Genomic DNA, 24,077 nt, shown 5'->3' on the forward strand with positions numbered 1-24,077 from the left:
TGATATACCTACAGCCCCTCAAAATACCCCCATTTATTTCACCGTGCTGAAACTTGTTGAGCTTGGTGGAACGGTATTCTTTAGGGATACCAGAGACTATAATGGATCTAATACATGTGGAGATTGCAGTCTGTCTCAATTTCAAGAGAACACTTGTTGGATTTAGGCTCCTCTCCTCTCCGTAATTCATCTGTGACTCCTGCTGTTGAACTTGAAGAAGCGAAGCTCATTGGTCTAACTCACTATCTCTACATTCTCTGTCAAAATCCTCTCACTCATCCGCTTTCATGATAAAGATATTGTGCGCTCGTACTTCTTGCTCTTCCTTCGAATTCTTTGAGACATGTTGGTAACAGTACGTTATGTATAAATCTCCTTTCATATTTGACTAATTCTCTCTTTTTCTCTCTCCCCCTCTCTCTCATCCCTCTGTCTTCATCACTCCCTCTTCACCTCTCTCCCCTCTCTCTCTCTTCATCATCCCTCTCGCTCTCTCCCTTCCACCCTCTCTCTTCATCCATCCCTGTCTCTCTCTTATCTCTCTTTGTCTCTCTCTCCACCTCTCTCTCCTCCACCTTCTCTTTTATTCCACCCCTGTGTATCTCTCTCTCTCTCTCTCTCTCTCTCTCCCTCTCTCTCTCTTCTCTCTTCTCTCTCTATGTAGGAGTCTGTAAGCAGTGAGTGCGGACCCGTCTGCCCACTGTCCAGCACATAATGGCAGCTTGGAGCTTCCTCACGCGGCTGCTGAGGAGATCCCACAACCACTTCCACCTTCGTGGGGGAAGCCTGTGGCTCACCGTGCTGTGTCGTCTTCCGCATCGTTCCTCACCGCCGTCGGTGAGAGTCCAATCACTAGAACGAGCAGAGCAAGTTCAATTCTGCAACTCGGGCAGCCCGGCTGCGAGGATGTCTGCTTACGACGCCTTTCCGCCGCTAGATCCGACCGTCCGCTTTGGGGGTCTCCAGATCATCCTGGTGCCATGCCATTCTCAATGACATGGCTACGCCAGTCAACAAGATGCCCGTACCTGGACAGGACAAGGCAACGAGGTTTGGCCATGAACAGGGGGAGGGATGGAGGTGGCCTACACCCAACCGGCAGGCCCAGGAAGATTTCTCTTTGGGCAGGGAGGGTGGGCGGCGTAGCATGGGGCTGGAGGTAGGGACGGGACAAGAAGCGATGGGGCAGGAGGCAGCCACGCGGTGGAGCATGGGCGCTGGAAGTATAGGAGATCGGTAGAGGGGCGAACCGAGAGTCCACAGGAGGAGAAGCATGTGAGCCGAAGGCTGGACAGAGGAAGCCGTATGACACGGAAGTGCATGGGGTGCGGGCTGCTGAGGTTAGTGGGGAGGCCCAGACAAGGAGCCGGCCCTTCGACCGGGGAAGCATGGGGCTGGATCGACCGCCCCCCCGCGGGCCCGGTAACCCTAAAGGGGTACGCCGAGGACCGCGGAAGCATGGGGACTGGAGAGACTGGGCGGGCGGTAGTATAGCTTGTATGGGCTGGAGTTCAGCGTGAGAGCATCCCCACAGTCAGGACAGAGGGAAGTTCAATGGGGGCTGAGCAGGGGTAGCCAGTGACATGGGGAGGCATGGGGGATGGGTAGACTTTGGCAATTAACTGTAAGGGGGCAGTGGGAACTCATGACAGCTGTGGGGAGGTCGCATGAAGCTGGAAGTTTCAGGCGACGCCAAGGGGCAACAGGGAGACGCCCTGAGTGGGGTGGAGGCAAGGGTTTCACATGGCGGGCAGACCTGCCTGTTACGGTAATGGGGGTTAGTCCGGGAACGGGGGAGCCATGGAGTGTGCGGGACTCCCGTTGAGTTGTATGAGTAAGTGTGGTGTGGCCCTCCTAGAGTCTGCAAGGACAGAGCCGCTGGCCGCCCACAGCGAGGCCATGATGGGACTACTTGCGACTGTGGGGGTTGGGTCAGGTGGCGGGCGCGACCCACGAGACTAGAGACCCATCTTCCGAGGCCCCGCACAGGCGATGGGTGACGGGGGCGGGGGAAGCATGGAGCGGACGCTGTGCCGGCCTCACCCCAACGGGTTAGGGGCAAGTGGGAAAGGAGAGATGCGGTAGGCACTTACCCTGAATCATACGGGGCTGAAATTTGTGGGGGCAGAACGCGCAAACTGCGACAGCATCCGCCCGCCCTGGCCCGGCGACCACCAGTATTTGGTGGGGCTGAATGGTACGAATGGCAACGGGAGCATGGGGCGTGAGCTGAGGGACTAGGAGGCCAGGCCAGGGGAGGGACATAAAAAAACGGGGTCTATACTGCAAGGCGGTTGGGGGCTGGGAGGACCAGGGACCCTAGCGGGAGCATGGTTTGGGCTGTGAGAGGGGCAGACAAAAGGGAGCCATGGGGGCTGGATATGAGGCACAGGACATTAGGTGAGGTGATGGGACCAGGATTCTGAGGGGGTTTACTTCCATGGGTCGAATTCTTGCCGGCTCCGGTAGTCCAATTCAGAAAAGTTAACCACAAGGCTAGATTCAGTCGTAGGACAGAAGATCTTGTGTGTAGCGGTGGTTGAAATGTAAATGTAATTTCCAATTGAGCCAGCATATGCAGCATTCACCGATGAAGGCAGTATCCATGTACACGGAAGCATTGCCTTTATTACGCTTGATGATTCTGCACTACAGATTGAATCGAACCCTAAATTCCAATTCGATATCTTACTCATGTGAAAAGCACTAGAAGAGAATTGGTAATCAGAATGTCAGTGTACTTCCTGAATTGAATGATGATTTGAAATGGATTTGTCCCAACCCTGTCCTAAGGCAGGCCAGCTGAGCATGAGGGTGGTTGGTCGTCTCCATATGTTGATGGGATATGAGAAGTGAGGAGCCGTGAAGGGGAAATGTGCGTGGTATGGTCCACAGTGGATATACCTGATATTCCAGGATAATAGTCCTACTATTGGGTGTTTTTTGCAGCAGTGGACTAGGGCTGCAATTAGTCAAATACCTACATTGAGAGTGAACCAACAAGCAATCTAGATGGTACGGACATTGACAAATGCGAACTTCTTTAAATACTGAATAGCAACTTGGAATATTTGTTTATTCTCTCTCTCTCTCTCTCTCTCCTCTCTCTCTCGTCTCCTCTCTCTCTCTCTTCTGTCTCTTCTTCATCCGCCGTTCTCTTTCCCCATGCTATCACGTCTCTTTATTTGCACTTCCATCTCTCTTCTGTGTCTCTCTTGCCGCTCCTCTGTTCTACCCCTCTCCTTTCTCTCGTCTTCCAGTTCTCCTCTCTCCTCTTCTTCCATCGTAAGCGTTCATCCTCTCTCTCTCTCCCTGTTCTCTCTCTCTCGTATTCGTCTCTCGTTCTCCTCTCTCTCTCTCTCTCTCTGCTCTCTCTCTCTCTCTCTCTCTCTCGTCTTCGCCCATCTCTCTCTCAATGCCTCAGTTCGCCTTCTTCTTCTCCCATTGGCAATACACGTCTTCTTGCGACTTCTTTCCTACTCTTGTCTCTCGCGCTGCTAGATAGACTCTTCAGTAACTCCCTCCTGTGCCAATCTCTCACTCCGCTCTCCCTGCTGTCTCTCTCTGCTCTCTTACTCTGCTGCTCTCTCTCTCCTCTCTTCTCTACCTCTCTCTCTAAGGTGATCTCTGCTCTCTCTGCTTCTACTGCTCTCTTCTCCTCTTCTCTCTCTCTCTTCTCTCACCTCTCTTACTATTCGCCCAGCATCAGTTGGAGCAGTACAAAAATTAGTCGTACAACAAAGATCCGTCTCTTGCACTTTCTTCTCTCTCTCTGTTCTCTTCTCCTGTCTCTCTCTCTCTGTCTCTCTCTCTGCTCTCTCTCTCTCTCTCCTCATCTGTCTCTCTCTCTCTGTCTCTCTCGCATCTCACTCTCTCTCTCTCCCTCTTTCTCTCCCATGGCAAGTACACGTCTCTTGCACTTTCTCTCTCTCTCTCTCTCTTCTCTCTCTTCTCTCTCTTTCTCTCTCTCTCTTCTCTCTCTCTCTCTCTCTCTTCTCTCTCTCTCTCTCTTCTCTCTCTGCTCTCTCTCTCTCTTCTCTCTCTCTCTTTCTCTCTCTCTCTCTCCTCTCATCTCTCTCTTCTCTCTCTCTCTCTCTCTCTCTCTCTCTCTCTCTCTCTCCTCTCTCTCTCTCTCTCTCTCTCTCTCTCCTTTCTCTCTTCTCTCTCTCTTCTCTCTCTCTCTCTCTTCTCTCTCAACAGATAGCAGAGGGATAACAGATAGCAGAGGGATAACAGATAGCAGAGGGATAACAGATAGCAGAGGGATAACAGATAGCAGAGGGATAACAGTGAGGGTTCTACAAAGATGGTGTGTTTAATGATGTCATGCAGGAGAGGAAAGGCCAGAGCCAGACAAGAGTCCAGACGGTTGAAGGACAAACTGCCTAATGGCTCTATGTGTTAATGTCAGCTCCTCTCCTCACTGTCAATATGTCCTCATGATACCTATTCATACATGTCGGGTAGGAAGTGTTAACACTGGTGCAGTACTCACTTTTCTGTTTTGGGAGGGAAAAAAGTATTATATATATATATATACAGTGTTACTGTACTACTGTAATGTGAGACTGGTGTYAAAAACACTCCTGTTTATGTGCAGCAGTTCTAGTACACACTTGTGGGAACATACACACATATACACACAYGCACACACTCACACACATACGCACAGAAACAAACACACTCTAAAACAGCAGTATGCACAGCATTCCTGACATCTACAGTACCTCCCTTATCCCAGACAGGCCTTTTATGGTCACAGTGATCAATACTGCACATGTTTTATAGTGAGTCCAGGCAGGCAGCTTCAAACATTCCCATCTCTAACTCTCACTCCCTTCCTGCTCCTCTCCTCTCACTCCTCTCCTCTCACACTATAGGAGACACTAACCAGGGGTCTGAGGAGCTCCAGCTCCAGCCTCCCTATGGGCCCTGGTGAAAAGTAGTGCACTATGTAGGGAATATGGTACCATTTAGGACACACCCTACGGTATGTCTACTAACAGCCAAGSCTCCACTCCCTCCAGCGTTCAGCAGACCTGTATTGGCCTCCCTCTATCTGAGCTCCCAACCTGCGAGGGGGGAGGAAGTTGCTGTGGAGCTCCTTTCAAACCTCAGCCTAAGCTCTTATTTCATGGTTGGGTTTACCTTTCAGTCCGACTCACAATGAGCCTGCACCATTGGAGCTACTTAGCAGTGAAATATATATATTTTTTTTGGTGGAGGTGTCACTCTGTGCAAGAAGGCAACCTGGCTCTGGACACCTGCCCCCCCCCCCCCCCCACTCCCCTGGGATCAGGTAGGAGGGTTGGGGTTTTGCTCCAGTGCCTTGGCTAATGTGGGTCTGCGGTGTGACTCCGTGCTCCACTTGGTTTTGGCCAGGCCGCCTGCTGGTTTACTGGTGCAGTTGGACTGGCTGCCTGAGGCCCACGGCTAACCTACATAGACAGGCTTCATCTCTTCCCACACACACATCCATTTTAATACAGCACTACAACACAACACAACACACAACACACCAACTACACTCCACAATGCCAGTTACACACCAGAACAGCACCGTTAAGTCAACACAATCTGCACCTCAACAGAGGACGGATCACTAAGAGATTTATTTCAAAAGAGAGAGAGTGTGTGTGTGTGTAAATGTGTTCTGTGATAGCTTCAGTTCCTATTGGGATTATTTTGGCTCCTCTCTGCTACACTTGAGCAATTTTTCTTAGGTTTGATATCCTATTGTTTGGTTTGATATCCTACAGCCCTCAAAATACCCCCATTTATTTCACCGTGCTGAAACTGTGTTGTTGGGTTGGAACGGGTATTCTTTAGGGGATACCAGAGACTATAATGGATCTAATACATGTGGAGATTGCAGTCTGTCTCAATTTCAAGAGAACACTTGTTTGGATTTAGGCTCTTCCTCTCCGTAATTCATCTGTGACTCCTGCTGTTGAACTTGAAGAAGCGAAGCTCATTGTCTAATCACTATCTTTACATTCTCTGTCAAAATCCTCTCACTCATCCGCTTTCATGATAAGAATTGTGCGCTCGTACTTCTTTGCTCTTCCTTCGAATTCTTTGAGACATGTTGGTAGACAGTACGTTATGTATAATCTCCTTTCATATTTGACTAATTTCTCTTTTTCTCTCTCCCCTCTCTCTCATCCCTCTGTCTTCATCACTCCCTCTTCACCTCTCTCCCTCTCTCTCTCTTCATCATCCCTCTCGCTCTCTCCCTCCACCTCTCTCTATCATCCATCCTGTTCTTCTCTTTATCTCTCTTTGTCTCTCTCTCCATCTCTCCCTCCACCTTCTCTTTTTTCCACCCCTGTGTATCTCTCTCTCTCTCTCATCCTCTCTCTTCTCTCGTCTCTCTCTCTCTCTCTCTCTCTCTGTAGAGTCTGTGAGCAGGTGAGTGCGGGACCCTGTCTGCCACTGTCCAGCGACATAATGAGCTGGAGCTTCCTCACGCGGCTGCTGGAGGAGATCCACAACCACTCCACCTTCGTGGGAAGCTGTGGCTCACCGTGCTTGTCGTCTTCCGCATCGTCCTCACCGCCGTCGGGGGAGAGTCCATCTACTATGACGAGCAGAGCAAGTTCATTCTGCAACTCGGGCCAGCGGGCTGCGAGAATGTCTGCTACGACGCCCTTCGGCGCTATCGCACGTCCGCTTTTGGGTCTTCCAGATCATCCTGGTGCCATGCCATCTCTAATTACATGGGCTACGCCGTCAACAGATCGCCCGGCTGGACGAGGACAAGGCGGGGGAGGGTTGGCCACTGAGACAGGGGGAGGGGATGGAGGTGGCTACACCCACCGGAGGCCCAGGAAGATCTGCTTCGGGCGCGGCAGCACCGGGGTATAGAGGGAGACCAGGACCAGGACCAAGAGGATGACCCTATGATCTACGAGGTGCCTGAGCCCGAGCCCCCTCGCCGGGTCGACCCGCTGGCCCCGCGGCCCAAGCCCAAGGTACGCCATGACGGGCGGCGCGTATCCAGGGTGACGGGCTGATGCGTATCTACGTGCTGCAGCTGGTGACTCGCACGGCGCTGGAGGCAGGCTTCCTGGCGGGCCAGTACCTGCTGTACGGCTTCCGTGTGATTCCCGTGTTGTGTGCTCCTTCGAGCCTGCCCCACAGCGTGGACTGCTTCGTGTCGCGGCCCACGGAGAAGACATCTTCCTGCGCATCATGTACGGCGTCACGGTGCTCTGCCTCACCCTCAACGTGTGGGAGATGCTGCACCTGGCATCGGGCCATCTGTGACATCCATCCGCCGTCGCCGCTGCCCGCCCCAGGAGGACGAGTACCAGCTGGGCCTGCTGGGACCCAGCGTGGGGGTCTCTGTGGGGGTGCCCGGGCCGGAGCCGGGCGCAGGGGAGGGGTGGTGGGGGATGGGGGTGCTGAGTACGTGGGGTACCCGTTCTCTTGGAACGCCCCGTCAGCTCCGCCGGGCTACAACATCGTGGTGAAGCCGGAGCAGATCCCCTACACGGACTTGAGCAACGCCAAGATGGCGTGCAAGCAGAACCGGGCCAACATCGCCCAGGAGGAGCAGCAGCAGTTTGGAAGCAACGAGGACAATTTCCCCACGGGAGGGGAGGCCCGCGTGGCCCTCAACAAGGACATGATCCTGCATGCCCATGACCAGCTAGAGGCAGCCATCCAGGCCTACAGCCAGCAGCACAGGGCAGAGGAACACCTGGGGGACAACCATGATGACAAGCCCCGAAGCAACATCACCCAGACCCAGCCGCAGCCTCAGCCGCAGCCTCACAAGGAACGCAAGCACCGATTCAAACACGGCAAGGGGGGCAGCAGTGGCGAAGGGACTGGAAGCAGCAGCAACAGCAGTAGTAGCAAGTCAGGGGTGGGCAAGCCTTCTGTGTGGATTTGACCCCGTACACACACAAATAGACAAACACACACACACACACACTCCAGCCCTGGCCTGAGCCAGCACTGACGGAGCCCCATATCCGTGTAGTGTATGTGTCAGTGAGGGAAGGGGTGGTCCCGAAAACACCAGCGCCAGCCCTGAATGGAGGGCTGAGGTAGTGGGATGTCATACTGTCTTTCTGTGGATATTTCAACACCATGTTGTGCCTTTAAAAATCCCACAAGCTGGAGGAGACTAGCCTASAGTAGTAATATGTCAGTGTGGACAGGTGAGGAGAGGTGTGTCAAGAGCATTGGTGATTTTTCAGCGGGCAGTTGTTTGTCTGGGTTGTTGCTGTCTAACCTACAAGACCCCGACACAACTCTCTGAAACAGTCTCKAGTGTTTCTGAACTCTTCCAGTTCTGAAGCAGACACTTGTTCTCTGTTGTCTTCCTACTGTCCCGTCTTCCAGGTAGCCTGACGACTCACACTAAATGATTCTGTAGTTCGCTGCATACTTTAGTCTGAGCCTGCCATCATTGAAGTCGTTTGTGGTGACGAAGGGCACGTGGGGCAATGTACAAAACAAAGTCATCAGCGATTGGATCGTCTCTAACCAATCAGAGTCCATGAGGAATTTTCAAACCGCCGCTTTACCCACGTGTGTTCTGGCTCTGGTCCAACCCATCGGTTTCTGGACCAATCAGATGGCCTCGAATGTGTTGGCATTCGGTGAAGGGTCGGGGAGATACTCAGATCCAGACTCATTGAGGAGAAGAAACTAACGTCTGTGGGCGTGGTGTAGCGTTTGGCCGGAGCAAGGRTTCTGGGCAGCCAGGCAAGTCTTCCAGAGGATATTGGGCTGAGAAAATTACTAAATCGTTATCACCATCTCTTTTTGGGGGATTTCTGATCCATTTATTTATATCCCGTCCATTCTCTTGGTGATCCTGATTTCCATTCCAGATTTCGATCAAGATAATCTGCTGGCTGACTTTCTGCAAAGTCACAGACTTCATAATACATTGGCATCAGAATGAATGGACATCATATATGCATGATCATCATAATTGCAATGAATGACATTGCAATACACAAGACCGTATAAAAACAATGACATCATAATCAATGAATGACATGTGCAAATACAAAGACCTGTATAAAACAATGACTTTATAATGCAATGACATCATAATGCAATGAATGACATCATAATACAAAGACAGTATAAAACAATGACTTTTAATGCAATGACATCATAATGCAATGACATCATGATGCAATGGCTTCATAATGCAGGGATAATAATGAAAAGGTCAATCACAATGTCGATGTTCAAATTCCCTGAAGGCTATTGTCTGTCTATTTTCTCTCCAAGGTCACTGATGTTTAATGTGTGTGTGACTTTATATTTGACCCAGGCCAAGTCTTTGAGTGCATGCATCTTCCAGGTGGAGGGACTGTTCATGGCTTGATCAGATGAAAGTGGTCAGGGAGATGGTTGATGGAGAGTCTGGTGAAGAGGGCTCCTCTTGTAGCCACTGGAGTTCCCCCTCCTTCACAATGTGTATGAGAAGCAATTATTCTCACCATTAATTAATACCATTTATTGACAACTCCCTGTGTAAACCTGCACTCTTTTCACTTTATTTTCTCTGTGTTTCTCCGTCTCTAGTTCTCTCCAGTTTGGACCTGTGTAAGGTTCTCTCAGTACTGGGTTGACATGTTATCTGTCTGGTTATTGAGTGCCCCCTGGTGGTACAGCTTTTAAACTAAGGATTTATCATCCCCTTAGTACAATATTACTTACTTTCATTTGGTATTTTACTAGTACTTACTAATGTCGAGTTACCAATGATCACCCAGCATTCCAAACACCTGAAGTTAGTCTCTCCAGTTACACTGTAGCCTACTGTTTCMTTTTCAACCTCTTCCTTCCAAGAGCCTTCCTTACAGTGTTCTATATGAGACCAACAAGGCTGGAATACAAACAGCTCTCTAAGCTAGCCGTGTTGATGAAGATCTGCCTCTCTGTTCTCCTCTGTCCAAGTATTTCTCTGAACTGCCATATAGGCTGCGTCCCAAATAGCGCCCTATTCCCTATGGGCCCTGGTCAAAWGTACTGCAATATATAGGGAATAGGGTGCCATTTGGGATGAAGCTGTAGAGACCAAACACTGTTAGTGTGATGACGGCAGCGTCACTGCCAAGACGACGTTAGGCTACTATGCAGCCAGGTTGTCATGTAGCTTTGCCAAGGAATACTGTGGCCATGCTACCTGAATCACAAAGGAGAAGAACCTGTGTGCTGTATGTGAGACCAATCCTTTGTATTTTTTTGTAAAGTCGCTCTTTTTTCTATTATGTGTAAGTGTGTTTCGGTGTGTTTTGGGAGGTCTAATGTAGCAGAATTTTCTTTTTTTTTGACCAGTGGTGTTTTTCAAACAAAACTTTTTTTCTTCAATAATGATTTTTAAAATAAACAATAAAGATTGTTTTTACAGATAATTTCTTCTAGAATTTTTTTTCTTTCATTGCCTTCAAATTGTACAAATAATATATTTTTMTAGGTACAATAGTTGTGTATCATGTTGTTGATGTGTAAAATAAAAAATTTAATTGCCAAATGTATCCTTGTATGGAAATAGACTCGTATTTGCCATGTAGCAAACTTCTGGGCCCATATTCAGAAATCATCTCAGGGTAGGAGTGCTGATCTAAGATCAGTTTGGCCTTTTARATTGTAATTACACTCAGTGTACAAAACATTAAGAACACCTGCTCTTTCCATGACATAGACTGACCAGCTGAATCCAGGTGAAAGTTATGATCCATTATTAATCCCACTTGTTAAATCCACTTCAATCAGTGTAGATGAAGGGGACAAGTTTTAAGCCATGAGACAATTGAGACATGGATTGTGTATGTGTGCCATTCAGAGGGTGAATGGGCAAGACAAAAGATTGAAGTGCCTTTGAACAGGGTATGGTAGTAGGTGCCAGRMRCACCGGTTTGTGTCGAGAACTGCAACGCTTTTGGSTTTTTGATGCTCAACAGTCTCCCGTGTGTATCAAGAATGGTCCACAATCSAAACCACATACAGYCAAACAAAAGTTCTGAGTAGTGCTGACCAGCTGTGTGTATAGGAGCGTGCCAGGTTTTGGGCATGGGGGAGAAACTGMCAAATCTTTCTTAGCTCTGCTCGACAGTAACTTTTCCCAATTTTAGGACTAATAATCCTGCTCTTTCTGTCCTAGTTGTACTGTTGGTTTACTATGGGTAGACCTTTCTCCTGATAGGCCTCTCTTAAATTTCACTAACCTATGTAAATCAATCAATTGATCACATTTATTTATAAAGCCCTTTTTACATCATTCGATGTCACAAAGTGCAGTGCAGAAACCAAGCCTAAAACCCTGAACAGCAAGCAATGCAGATGTAGAAGCAAACTAACAGTACTTCATAACCTACAGTAACTCATTCAAATGAAAACAAAAGCATTCCTTGTAAGTAATAATCCTACAGCCTATTGTACAKGTTCAGTGCCCCGTGTCCATAGTTATAAGGCAGCCAACAGGCAGGCATAAATCACAGGAAGTACTCCGTCCAGTCAGCTTCTCTTCTGGCAGTGATTGGCTGATTGGTATGGACGCCAGGCAACCACTCACTCTGCTCTGATCCCAGCAAGCCGCAGGTGTTATATCAACCGCCCAATGAAATGAAATCACATTTTATTGGTCGCATACACATATTTTGCAGATGTTAACGCGAGTGCAGAAAAATGCTTATGTTTCTAGCTCCAACAGTGCAGTAATACCTGACAATACAAAACAATACACACAAATCCTTCAAGAAATGAAGAAAGGAATTAAGAAATATCAGAACGAGCAATGTCAGATTCAGGAATATAAATATATATGTGTATAGACTTTATGGACAGTATATGAATAGAAAAGGTGTGTACAGCCGTAGTTATATAGGATAAGCTTTGACTAGAACACAGTATATACATATGAAGTGGGTAAAACAGCATGTAAACATGATTCAAGTGACCAGTGTTCCATGACCATCTACAGTGCATTCGGAGAGTRTTCAGACCCCTTCCCTTTCTCCCCATTTTGTTACGTTACAGGCTTATGAGACTCGAAATTGAGCTCAGGTGCATCCTGTTTCCATTGATCATCTTTGAGATGTTTCTACAACTTGATTGGAGTCCACCTGTGGTAAATTAAATTGATTGGACATGATTCGGWAAGGCCTACACCTTTCTATATACAGTGCATTCATTAAATATTTAGACCCCTCCCCTTATTCCACATTTTGTTACATTACAGCATTATTCTAAAATKAGTTTAAAAAAAATCCTCATTAAATCTACACACAATACCTCATAGTGACAAAATAAAACAGTATACTTTATTTACATAAGTATTCAGACCCTTTACTATGAGATTCGAAATTGATTGGACATTATTTGAAAAGGCACACAGTTGACAGTGGATGTCAGAGCAAAAACCAAGCCATGAGGTCGAAGGAATTGTCCGTAGAGATCTGAGACAGGATTGTGTTGAGGCACAGATCTGGGGAAGGGCACCAAAAATGTCTGCAYTTTTGAAGGTCTCCAAGAACACAGTGGCCTCCATCATTCTTAAATGGAAGAAGTTTGGAACCACAAGACTCTTCCTAGAGCTGGCCGCCTGGCCAAACTGACCCCTAAAGAGGCAGTGCGAGAGCTGGGCMCCTCTTTGAAATCAAACTGTGTACAGTATATAGACTAAATGCCACAGAGAAAAGGCCCAGACTGGGTTCAAAGTACCTGGGTGTGTTAGGGGSCCGTACAGGGTCTGTAGAGGCTCGACAGGGGCTCTATAGTGGCCTAGAGTCTATGTATGCATCCCAAATGGCACCCTAATCCCTATATAGTGCACTACTTTTAGGGTGCCACTTGGGATGTATCCTCTATAAGCTGTGTGCAGTAGGGGGCAGCTGTCTCTATGTGGCCCCAGCCAGCAGACCTTCAGTGGGACCCGGTCCCAGGCAGTATAGGGGCCATCTCAGAGAGAAGGAAGGCTGAGGCACCATCTGTTCCACATCTGAGCATCAGTCAGTGCGGACTGGGGTGACTTATGGCTCCAAGATGGGGCCTGTGTGGTTTGGATTTGTGTGCATGTGTACGTTCATGTAGGGGCGGACTGGCCACCTAGCATTTCATGCAAATGCCAGATGGGCTGGTCCATTTTTAGCTCAGTAGGCCTATCTAACTTTTGTGCAAAATTATCATTATCTGGCTAATAATGGGGGCCTGAAGGAAAAAATGGGCCAATGTGGGGACCTCAAGAAAGAAACCGGTTTGGTGTCCTCAAGGATAATAATTATCCGGTGTGTTATACAGTGCCTTCAGAAAGTATTCATACCCCTTTACTTATTACCAATTTTGTTTTGTTACAGCCTGAATTCAAAATGGGTGAAATATTTTTCACCCAATATCACCCATCTACACACAATACCCCATGATGACAAAGTGAAAACATGTTTTTAGAAATTTTTGCAAATGTATTGAAAATGAAATACAGAAATATCAAGTATATCAAGTCACACCCCTGAGTAAATACATGTTAGAATCACGTTTGGCAGCGATTACAGCTGTGAGTCTTTCTGGGTAAGTCTCTAAGAGCTTTGCACACCTGGATTGTACAATATTTKCACATTATTCTTTTTAATTCTTCAAGTTCTTCAAGCTATGTCAAGTTGGTTGTTGATCATTGCTAGACACCCAGATCATCAAGGACAACAACCACCCGAGCCACTGCCTGTTCACCCCGCTATCATCCAGAAGGCGAGGTCAGTACAGGTGCATCAAAGCAGGGACCGAGARACTGAAAAACAGCTTCTATCTCAAGGCCATCAGACTGTTAAACAGCCACCACTAACATTTAGTGGCCGCTGCCAACATACTGACTCAACTCCAGCCACTTTAATAATGGGAATTGATGAAATTATGTAAAAATGTATCACTAGCCACTTTAAACAATGCACTTAATATAATTTTACATACCCTACATTACTCATCTCAATATGTATATGTATATACTGTACTGTATATCATCCACTGCATCTTGCCATCTTTATGTAATACATGTATCACTAGCCACTTTAAACTATGCCACTTATGTTTACATACCCTACATTACTCATCTCATATGTATAGACTGTACACATAACCATCTACCTGCATCTTGCCTATGCCGTTCTGTACCATCAGTCATCATATATCTTTATGTACATATTCTTTATCCCTTTACACTTGTGTTATAAGGTAGTAGTTGTGGAATTGTTAGGTTAGATTACTTGTTGGTTATTACTGCATTGTCGGAACTAGAAGCACAAGCATTTCGCTACACTCGCATTAACATCTGCTAACCATGTGAATGTGACAAATAAAATTTGATTTGATTTGATTTGCTTTTCAAGTCTTGCTATAGATTTTCAAGACGATTTAAGTCAAAACTGTAACTCGGCCACTCAGGAACATTCAATATTGTCTTGGTAAGCAACTCCAGTGTATATTTGGTCTTATGTTTTAGGTTATTGTCCTTCTGAAAGGTGAATTTGTCTCCCAGTGTCTGTTGGAAAGCAGACTGAACAACAAAGTGGTTCATAACAAAGGGGTTGCATTCTTATTGACTCAAGAGATTTCAGCTTTTCATTTGTATTAAATTTGTAACAATGTCTAAAAATATAATTGCACTTTGACATTATGGTGTATTGTGTGTAGGCCAGTGACACAAACTATCAATTTAATCMATTTTAAATTCAGGCTGTAACACAATAACATTTAGAAAAGTCAAGGAGTGTGAATACTTTCTGAAGGCACTGTAAATGCCAGGGCCAATTTCGGGTCCTCATCCGCCCCTRCATGCTTGAACGTGTGTGTGTGCAAGTGGATTTGGGCACTCTTCCAGACTCTGTGTCAACATGGTCTCAACATGGTCCCATGGTGCTTGGTGAGTGGGGTTGGAACTAGGAGGCGAGGGTATTCAGCAGAAGTGCAGAAGTGACACCGCTTTCCCAGCACTTCTCATTCCAGCAGGAGACATAATGGCTTGTGATTGGCCGTGTAGGCTGTTTGTCTAACTGTGTGGGTTCTACATTAGACAGATACTTTTCTCAGACGTCACATTGTGTTGATGTCAGGCCCAGAATATAAACTGAAAAAAATAAAAGATCTCCAGTCAGACTGAATCAAAAGTTTTGTCAACTGTGTCTACTCATCAGGAAGCTACATTATCTTCCTTCAGCATGTGTCTGTTGATGTCTATGTAGTTGAACTCTTTATGTGCACGCAGGGATCAATTTGTCTGATGATGGGTAGTCTGTTAGAGGTCCTCTATGTTTGTCAAAGTCACCCTTTGGGGATTTCATCACAAACCAACAGTAGAAAAGCACTGTTTCATAAATAACATAATAACATTTGTGTTTTCCTAGCCTTTTGTAAAGGATGTTTCTGAGAGTTCCAGTCTGGTATCCCCATCAATGTGCTGTATGTCTCCCTGATGCCTGTCTCTTCAGTATAGAARCACCGCATCACCAGAACAAGACAAGACTGACATGGACTTTTGGGATGTTGTTGTATTGTCCTCTTACTGTCAGTCGGGTTCCCGTTTGATTTTGATTGGTGGAGAGCAGCGGTCCTATCAGAAGGATTACAGTCTTACAGGCTGATGCTGTGTCACTATTCCAGCGACCCATGCAGCAGACGGGCCTAATGTGTCACTTCTTCTCATGTCAGCTATGTCATATTTATTTGGCAGTTGTTAATGTGGTGACAGTTGAGTTTCAGGTTGGTATGAGAACATTTCAATCCTTGAGSGAGGCCTTGATTGACTGTCACAGAGGCCCCACTGGTATAAAGCCATTCTTAAAATAGAGGGGATTTTCTACTTGCAATCAGCTTGCTTATAATATCATTAATCATACAACAATGCACCAGTCGGAGACGGAGCGGAGCTGAGAGCAGCAGCTGGCTCTACACTCAGGTCACAGTCCACACGAATGGAATCTCATGAACCCGTGTTCTTGCACCGCAACATGTGGGGACCACTGCTTTCAAACAGTAACAAAAGTATTTTCCCTATTATATGTCCTCGCTGACTGAATTGGCAGTAAAGAAGCTATGTTACAGGGATGCAAACTGGTGAAGGCCCAAAAAGGTGGCACTTTTTTTTTGCACTGAAACATGCATAAAATCCCTGCTACGGGGAAATACAGGTTTTAACTAATTAAACAACAAAGAATATGATCTACATGGTCAGTCTCTGTGTGTAAAATAAAAAGTGGTTAATGTGAACCTAACTCACAGCTAAAAAATGTAAAGAATTTGTATTTATTATGGATCCCCATTAGCTGCACTCTTCCTGGGGTCCAGCAAAATTAAGGCAGTTTATACCATTTTTWAAACATTACAATACATTCAGACTGTGTGASCTCAGGCCTCTACTCCACCACTACCACATATATACAGTACAAAAGCCATGTGTAAGTGTGTGTATAGTGCGTATGCTATCGTGTGTGTGTGTGTGTGTGTCTGTCCCTATGTTTGTGTTGCTTCACAGTCCCCGCTGTTCCATAAAGTGTTTTTTTAAATCAAATGTTACTGCTTGCATGAGTTACTTGATGTGGAATAGAATTCCATGTAGTCATGGTTCTATTTAATACTGTGCACCTTCCATAGTCTGTTCTGGACTTGGGGACTGTGAAGAKACCTCTTGTGGCATGTCTTGTGGGGTATGCATAGGTGTCTGAGCTGTGCTCCAGTGGTTCAAACAGACAGCTCGGTGCATTCAACATGTCAATACCTCTCATAAATACAAGCAGTGATGAAGTCAATCTCTCTTCCATCTTCAGCCAGGAGATATTGACATGCACATAATTAATATTAGCTCTCTGTGTACATCCAAGGGCTAGCCGTGCTGCCCTGTTCTGAACCAATTGTAGTTTTCCTAAGTCCTTTTTTGTGGCACCTGACCACACGACTGAACAGTAATCCAGKTGCAACAAAATTAGGGCCTGTAGGACCTGCCTTGTTGACAGTCCTGTCAAGAAGTTAGAGCAGCGCCTTATCATAGACATACTTCTCCCCCATCTTAGCTACTGTTGTACCAATATGTTTGGACCATGGCAAACAGGGCTAAAGTAAGCAATCCAATGTTATTTGTTGCCTAGACCTTACTGCAAATGACACTCAAGTCTTGAGAAAAAAACAATACACTGATATTACAGTTAGTCATGACAGCCTCTATAATAGAACGCTTGTGACCACACATCTAAATATTGCACTTGGGAGAAAACATCTTAAGTAGGAATAGAAYGAAACAAACAGGCATTCTATTTTTGCTCTATTATAGTGGCCACTATAGACATCGRTCAAGTGCACAAGGCTACATGTGTGCAAAAATAACATTCACTGAGTAAAACATTTAATAAGTGGTACTGTCAAGTTCAACACAACAAAAGCAATATCTTTGGGCTACAATGCATTAATACATTGTACACTTTCTGCCTGTGGACATCTGTTCTACAACGTGCCAGCAGAGCATGATGCCCTTTCTTGGCATAATTGATCTTTCAGGCAGAAAGTACACCTGGCATATCCCTTTTTGGAGTGGGGTTGAAGAAAAGTATGAAAGGGATAATCAACTAGGGGCTATGTGTTCCATGGAAAATAATGAATGAGGTGGAAGGTGTGTTCCATGACCCGCTGGGTGAGTGGAACTGACCTTCCACTGAATTGCATTATTTTCCAGAGAACGCATAGAGCCCCAAGTTGATTATCCCTTTCATACCATGGCTATAATTAAACACATTTGCCGTTAGAAATGTGTTCATTTGACGCTACAAATGTGTTCAACATCCACTGAAGTAGCTAGCAAGTTTACTAGATAGCTACAGTAGTTGCCGTGGTAACCAAACAAACAGACTTGCTAGTTTAGCTAATCAAACCATCGTCTGCGCTTACCATTATGAAAATCAAATAAARAAATGCCAATAATGTTTTCAATTCGACTTTTGCTTCCAAAAGCAGTTCAAACATAGAACATGTAAGAATGAACTATAGCCATTGAATTCTACCTTCCAAATATATCTTGCATTATAGGGAAATAATGCAAGCCCTAGAATGCCCTTCTTACCCATGCATCTAGTTTTAACCTATTACTTACAGCAGCTACAGTGCTAATAAGTGAACTGTCAATCCTGCATCCCCCCACCACACCCTTGCTAATGTTGTTATTTAGTCACAGCACAGATTCTTTACTGTCACCATGGTCACAGGGGGAGAGTATTTGTTGTTATAAGCTTTGACCTGTGAGAGCTGGTAACCATGGAACCCCTTTTTGAAAGAGGGACTCCCCAGAAATGTTTATGGGTGTCATCAATTCCCTGGTCTCTTTCTGTTCMCCCTTCTGTGTTTTTGCCCAAGGCTTCTGTGTCTGGGAGGTTGTGCTGCGTTGTGCCAGTGTGGGCATGGCACTACCCAGAGAACCAACCGGGAGACTGAGGCCTGAGACTGAGGCTGGGGCCCAGGCCATCTCTGTGCAACATCCAGGACTGTCAAATGGTACAAAGAACCAGAATGGAAAAGATCTCTGTTTGAAGGGTTATGTAACATCAGTGTGTTAATGTTATCAATAAAACATACTGTGCCAGGTCACTTTCACACACTGGATTAACATTGGACTAATGACACTCCCTAGATCCTTTTCACAATTGTTTTAMAATTATGTGCAAAAACAATTTCGTGCTCCAGCATCATTAATTCTGAGTTAGTTTGGCCTGGGTAAGGTATCTAGTATAGTCCTTGCTGTGTAAGAACCCTTTGTTGTTATTTTATGTTTACAGAATCATTGAAACACAGTTTTTCTTTCCCAAAATGTATTTTGAAATGATGAAACAAAAAGTGTTGGTATAGTAGTAGGGTCATTCCAGGAAACAAGTCCCTTCTGGTGACCTAATGAGACTCTTAAGGAAATGTTCTCTAAAGTTGTGGGAACATTTGTTGTTAGCTGGGTTTTGGGTAGTCTAACTTGGAGAGAATAAAACGGTTTTATTTCACCTAATTTTAACATTCTGTCACGACGAGCACATGTTCAACTTAATAAAAAGCGTGTTTTCCCATCATAAGAGGTGGAATAAAAAAAATAYTATAGTCAGTGCCTATTACGTGCCAAATAAAGTATCAGGGTTAACCGCAACAGGGTATACCATTTAATCTTAAATCAGCTATTCTCCTTGTGACAGGAGGAATGGAAGCTTGTTGTGTGAAACTGAGAAGGGCACTTGAAAGAAAGCATCACAAAAAAAATGTATTGTAAAAATAATTCTAGCCTGTTCCTATATGGGTAACAGGGTTGACATGTTATGTTCAACCCACTCAGTTTTCCACCACAAAACACCAGAAAATAGCCAAAAAGAGTAGAAGCAGCTCTGCTTTTACACTATGATTTGACTATTAGATATTCAATGTTTCTTTTCARAAACATGTTTAAAAGGAATAGTTTCACCATATTAGTTCAGTTCACGTAACAGGGTTGACCTTAAAAAGACGGCCAGGTCTTTTTTTTTTACCTTAAAATTAATAACTAAATCATGTGAAAGAAATAATAATCTTCAGAAATGACTTTGTTAAAGCAATAAAATAACTAGGGCTTTACAATGATGATGAAAATTGGTTAAGTGGGGTTAAGTGGGTTAGAATCTTTCTTGAAGGCACAAAGGGAGATCTAAGATTCAGAAGTCTTTATTCATATTAAAAAAACATGATGTATTGAATTTTCCATGTGGTCTATATTAAAGGACACTTCGTTTAATTTAACAGTCTTTTAAAATTCAATATTGGTGCACAATTTCTACTTAAAATATCAGAGACAAAAAAGGGACTCATTTCATGGAAGGACCCAGTACCACATTGAATGTATTATACACTATGTCATAATGAGATATAACACATTTAATCATCATTGATATTAAATATAAATCTGAATGTAACAGTCCAGCTGAAGATTGGCCAATCCAGGAGGTATTAGATTGACATAACCATACATTCAGTTAACTCTTAAARGCTCGCATGTGTTTTCTTTTTGCTACAGTCAGGAAGGTGAGTCATATTAGGCACTACACTGACCCCCTCTGTAGTTGGGAAGGCCTCATCTAAACCATACATGTTCCAAAACACTTTGTATTTAAGTCCAACAAAACAAAAACATTCTCTAGATTCCAGCTGGAACACTTGATGATRAATACATCATTGTAAATCTACACAGTATATGATATGCATATTTCATGTATTTACACCCATTTTGGGTACAGTACAAATTATTTGATTGCGGATCAACCTGTTCTGTAGACTCTCACACTGAGAATCTASAAACGGCTGCTGGGGCGACKAAACGTCCCAGCCTCCCCCTTGCTCCTCCACTGTGACCAGACATACGTCACATAAAACATSCCCCTGTGCTGAATACCAGAGTGTTCTGGGCCAGTCGGTGCCATCCCATCTGGCAGGTAGCAAAGACATGACTGGYTAAGTGCATGACTGGGTAAGACTCCTGAGAGAGCCTATAGGAGGGCCCTATGTCCCTGTTGTGTCTGTCCTAGCTGTAGGTAAAGTTCCGGTAAAGGGGTGGGGCCTACCTGGCCGCGGGCGCACACTCTCCCAGGTGTATCCTGAGCACGCCCTGGCTGTGGAGTCTTAGCAGGTGGTCAAACTCAGCGGGCATAGCGTGCACCGTCTTCTTACTCTGCCTGTTGTCGTAGTAATGGTTGGTGAGGGGCTGGTGTCGGTGGGGGTGTTCATTAAAGGGCCAGAACCCGTAGAGATGCACGTTGGCGCACAGCTCCAGCGCCAGGCTAGCCACGATGAGTCCTGTGCTGAGGCGTACCGTCCGCAGGCCCTGGCCCTGCCAGAAGTGCGCCAGACTCTGTAGGTACTCTGGGTTGAGGAAGACGGGCCGCAAGGGGCTGTCAAAGTCCTGGATGGTGTAGAGGGCCCGCAGAGACACGGGCGTGTTKGGGCCGTACGAGAAGGCTGGCAAGAGCATCAGGGAGTCGCCATAGCTACGCAGGCTCTCCACGAAGGGCCGACGACGCTCCTGCAGGCCCCCATATCTGAGAGAGGATGGGATGGAGAGAAAAGGGGAGCGGTGAAGAACAGCTGGAGGAGATGAATTTGACCAGCACCAGAATATATGATCAGGTCATTTCTTAATCCACCACAAAACACCAGGTGATAAGCAGTATGAGAAGCCCAATGAACTCCGAAACTCACTTCTCCATGAGGATGCTGGGATTAGCTGTCACCAGGTCTGTCTTGTTGCCCACGTCTCTCTCATAGCCGTTCTCCAGAGGAGGGAGGTTACACCTGAGAAAGGGAGACATAGAGGGAAGTGGTCAGTGAATTTGTTTCTAACAAGGTTTGAGAGGMAAAGGTCATTATTGTGGAGTAAGTYTTCTGTCTCACACCTGATAACAAACTGGGCGGAGTCGATTCTCTCTCCGCAGCTGCTATTAGCTAGGATTCCCCCATTCCCAACAACAGAACACGTATCCCATGTCGTATTCACAAAAGGATTCTCCTGTAGGCAACACAACATGTGTCATGTCACTCTCTTTCTTAAACACACACTCACACACACTAATCATTGAGGTGACACTCTGGACCAGAGCAACAAACCTTAGCAAAGGTGCTGAACAGTTCAGGGGTCACCTGAAGAGGCTTCCTCTTCTCTCCATCGTACACAACCTTTGATCCCAGAGGAGTGTTGGCCTGTGTCACCATAGCCTTGGTGAGTCCATGACATCTGTTACTCAGAAGAGACCTGAGAACACAACAATAACCTTTTGATTATAAGATGAAGACACCGTATTAAAAGCGTACTGTAAATGAATCGTACTTCATACACACATTTCTCTTATTTTGAAACAGTCTGGTTGATAAGTTAGGTATAAAAACCTACTGGTGATAAATGTAAGAAAATATCAGATATAGGAATACATAAACAAGGCCTCATCTTCATCTTGATATAAATATAAAAATTGGAAAGGGATGATTATTGAAAAGTATTKTCTTTTAGAATTTCCTTCCTTTCAAGTGTTTATTCCTTTACAAAGCTCTGTATACTCAGAGAGAGCTTTACTAAGCCACCATTAGCCTGCAGAGACAGGAAGCTGAGGAAGATAGCCTTGAGAAGGGAAATACAAACTGACTGACTGACGCAATGTGTTCGCAACAATCTTACATAACTCTGCCCTTTACTTCTACTGCTACTAACAGCATGAAGAAGTAAACGCTAACATTTCACAGGTCACTTCTCCTGCTTTGAAGCACACTTCCACGTGCTTTGCGTCTCACTCTTCTAGGAGTAGAAAGGAAACGTCCCCTTTGTTATGGTTAGTGACCCTCACATATTGGTCTTTGGCTAATCTTGGCTGGCTTTTAGTGGGGTTCAGAGTCTGGGTTTATAGTGTGTTTATATTTCACCTGAAATTTCTGAACTTGTCCTCCTGCTTCTTCCAGCTGTGAGAGTAGCGCTCCACCACTTTTTCAGTAACTGTATCCCTTTGACACACACACAGACACACACACACACACACACAGACACGCACACGGACACAAAACAGAGAACATGCCGTTATGAACCATATAATGAAGTTAAGGACAGTAGAGAGACCGATGAGGTGGTTGTTGAGCAGAGAGGATTGTGGGTAGTGGTTGCCAGGGTGTGTATCTAGTCTCACCTGCAGCCCTTGCATGTTCCGGAGGGGACTGGCCCAGAGTTCATAATAGGATCTTTGTGGGGGGGTCTGCCAGGTTGGACATTGCTATGAACACAAAYAGGGACAGAGGAAGACCGAGAGAATAGGAGGATGAGTAGACCTCTGTTTGAACTCAGTACACCACTTATCTTGTCAACGCTTGTATAGCTGCATTGTTTGCTGTTGTATTTGCAGTGTATTGCTTGAGATTATCATGTTACCTTCGTTGAATTAATTGTTTTGATGTGGTAATTTACGGTGTGTTTACATTAAATCAATAGCTGAATGTTGTGCATACTATAACAACAACTTGGTGAGCTAAAGGTGTCACKCCCTGACTACAGAGAGCCTTGTTATTCTCTATTTTGGTTCGGTCGGGGTGTGACTAGGGGGGGGGTGTTCCTGTCTAGGTGTTTTGTTTTCTATGTTGGCCTGGTATGGTTCCCAATCAGAGGCAGCTGTTTATCGTTGTCTTTGAATGGGGATCATATTTAGGCAGCCATTTCCCCACTGGTTTTTGTGGGATCTTGTTTCTGTGTAGTTGCCTGTGAGCACTGCCATGACTTCACGTTTCGTTTGCTGTTTATTGTTATTGTGAGTTTCCTTTACTAAACATGTGGAACCCAAATCACGCTGCACGTTGGTCTGAGTATATTTCCAGTTCGTACGACGATCGTGACAGAAGATCCCACCACAACAGGACCAAGCAGCGTGCCCGGGAAGAGAMGGTATCCTGTCCTTGGGAGGAGATAAAGGAGGAGAAGACATCCTGGACTTGGAAGGAAATTATGGCTGGAGACGAAAGCCTTCCGTGGAAGCAGACTCAGGGAGAGAAGGGAGGACAGCGACGACGCCGGGGTTCGTGGACACAGAGTAAGCCCAAAAGACAGCCCAAATATTTTTKGGGKGGGGCACACGGGGTGGTCGGCGGAGCCGAGGAGTGAGCCAGAGACCATCCGGAGAGAGGTGGTGGCGATGAGAGTGCTGCAGAGCGGGCGTGCTGAGGAGCGTGACACCAGTCCGTTGTCATCTGCACCGGTTTCACGCATCTGGAATCCAGTGCGCCTCCCCAATACGTCCTGTGTTTCCTCCTCGTACTTGCCCAGAAGTGTGCGTCACCGTTCCGGTACAATTTGTGCCGGCCCTACGCACCAGGTCTCCAGTGCGCCTCCACAGCACAATACGTCCYGTGCTAGCTCCCCGCACTCACCGTGCGGAGTGTGTCATCGTTCCGGCACCATCTGTGCCAGCTCTACGCTCCAGGTCTCCAGTGCGTCTCCACAGCCCAGTACGTCCTGTGCCTCCTCCTCGCACACCCCCTGAAGTGCGTGTCCCCAGTCCGGTACGTCCTGTGCCTGCTCCTCGCACTCTCCCTCAAGTGCGCCT

At 46.0% G+C, this 24,077-nt stretch overlaps 1 protein-coding gene and 1 pseudogene across 5 annotated transcripts in view; one reads left to right on the forward strand and one right to left on the reverse strand.

The window, feature by feature from the left end:
• Positions 1–8,970, forward strand: part of LOC111982103 (gap junction gamma-1 protein-like) — a 46,510-nt pseudogene extending 37,540 nt beyond the window's left edge.
• Positions 8,971–19,661: 10,691 nt separating this feature from the next.
• The window catches only part of st8sia6 (ST8 alpha-N-acetyl-neuraminide alpha-2,8-sialyltransferase 6), a 7,718-nt gene continuing 3,302 nt past the window's right edge, over positions 19,662–24,077 (reverse strand). For 4 of the 5 annotated variants that reach the window (XM_024011944.2, XM_024011942.2, XM_024011943.2 and 1 more), the window contains 6 exons: positions 22,674–22,757; positions 22,417–22,494; positions 21,610–21,754; positions 21,399–21,511; positions 21,205–21,297; positions 19,662–21,044 (listed from right to left, as the gene is read on the reverse strand). In XM_024011944.2, coding sequence (XP_023867712.1) covers positions 20,567–21,044; positions 21,205–21,297; positions 21,399–21,511; positions 21,610–21,754; positions 22,417–22,494; positions 22,674–22,757 — 991 coding nt within the window. In that variant the 3' untranslated portion in view covers positions 19,662–20,566. The remainder of the gene's footprint in view (positions 21,045–21,204; positions 21,298–21,398; positions 21,512–21,609; positions 21,755–22,416; positions 22,495–22,673; positions 22,758–24,077) is intronic. The other variant, XM_024011946.2, reaches the window with a different exon arrangement.

The sequence above is a fragment of the Salvelinus sp. IW2-2015 genome, linkage group LG20, assembly GCF_002910315.2.
Source record: "Salvelinus sp. IW2-2015 linkage group LG20, ASM291031v2, whole genome shotgun sequence".
In the NCBI taxonomy this organism is placed as follows: Eukaryota; Metazoa; Chordata; class Actinopteri; order Salmoniformes; family Salmonidae; genus Salvelinus; species Salvelinus sp. IW2-2015.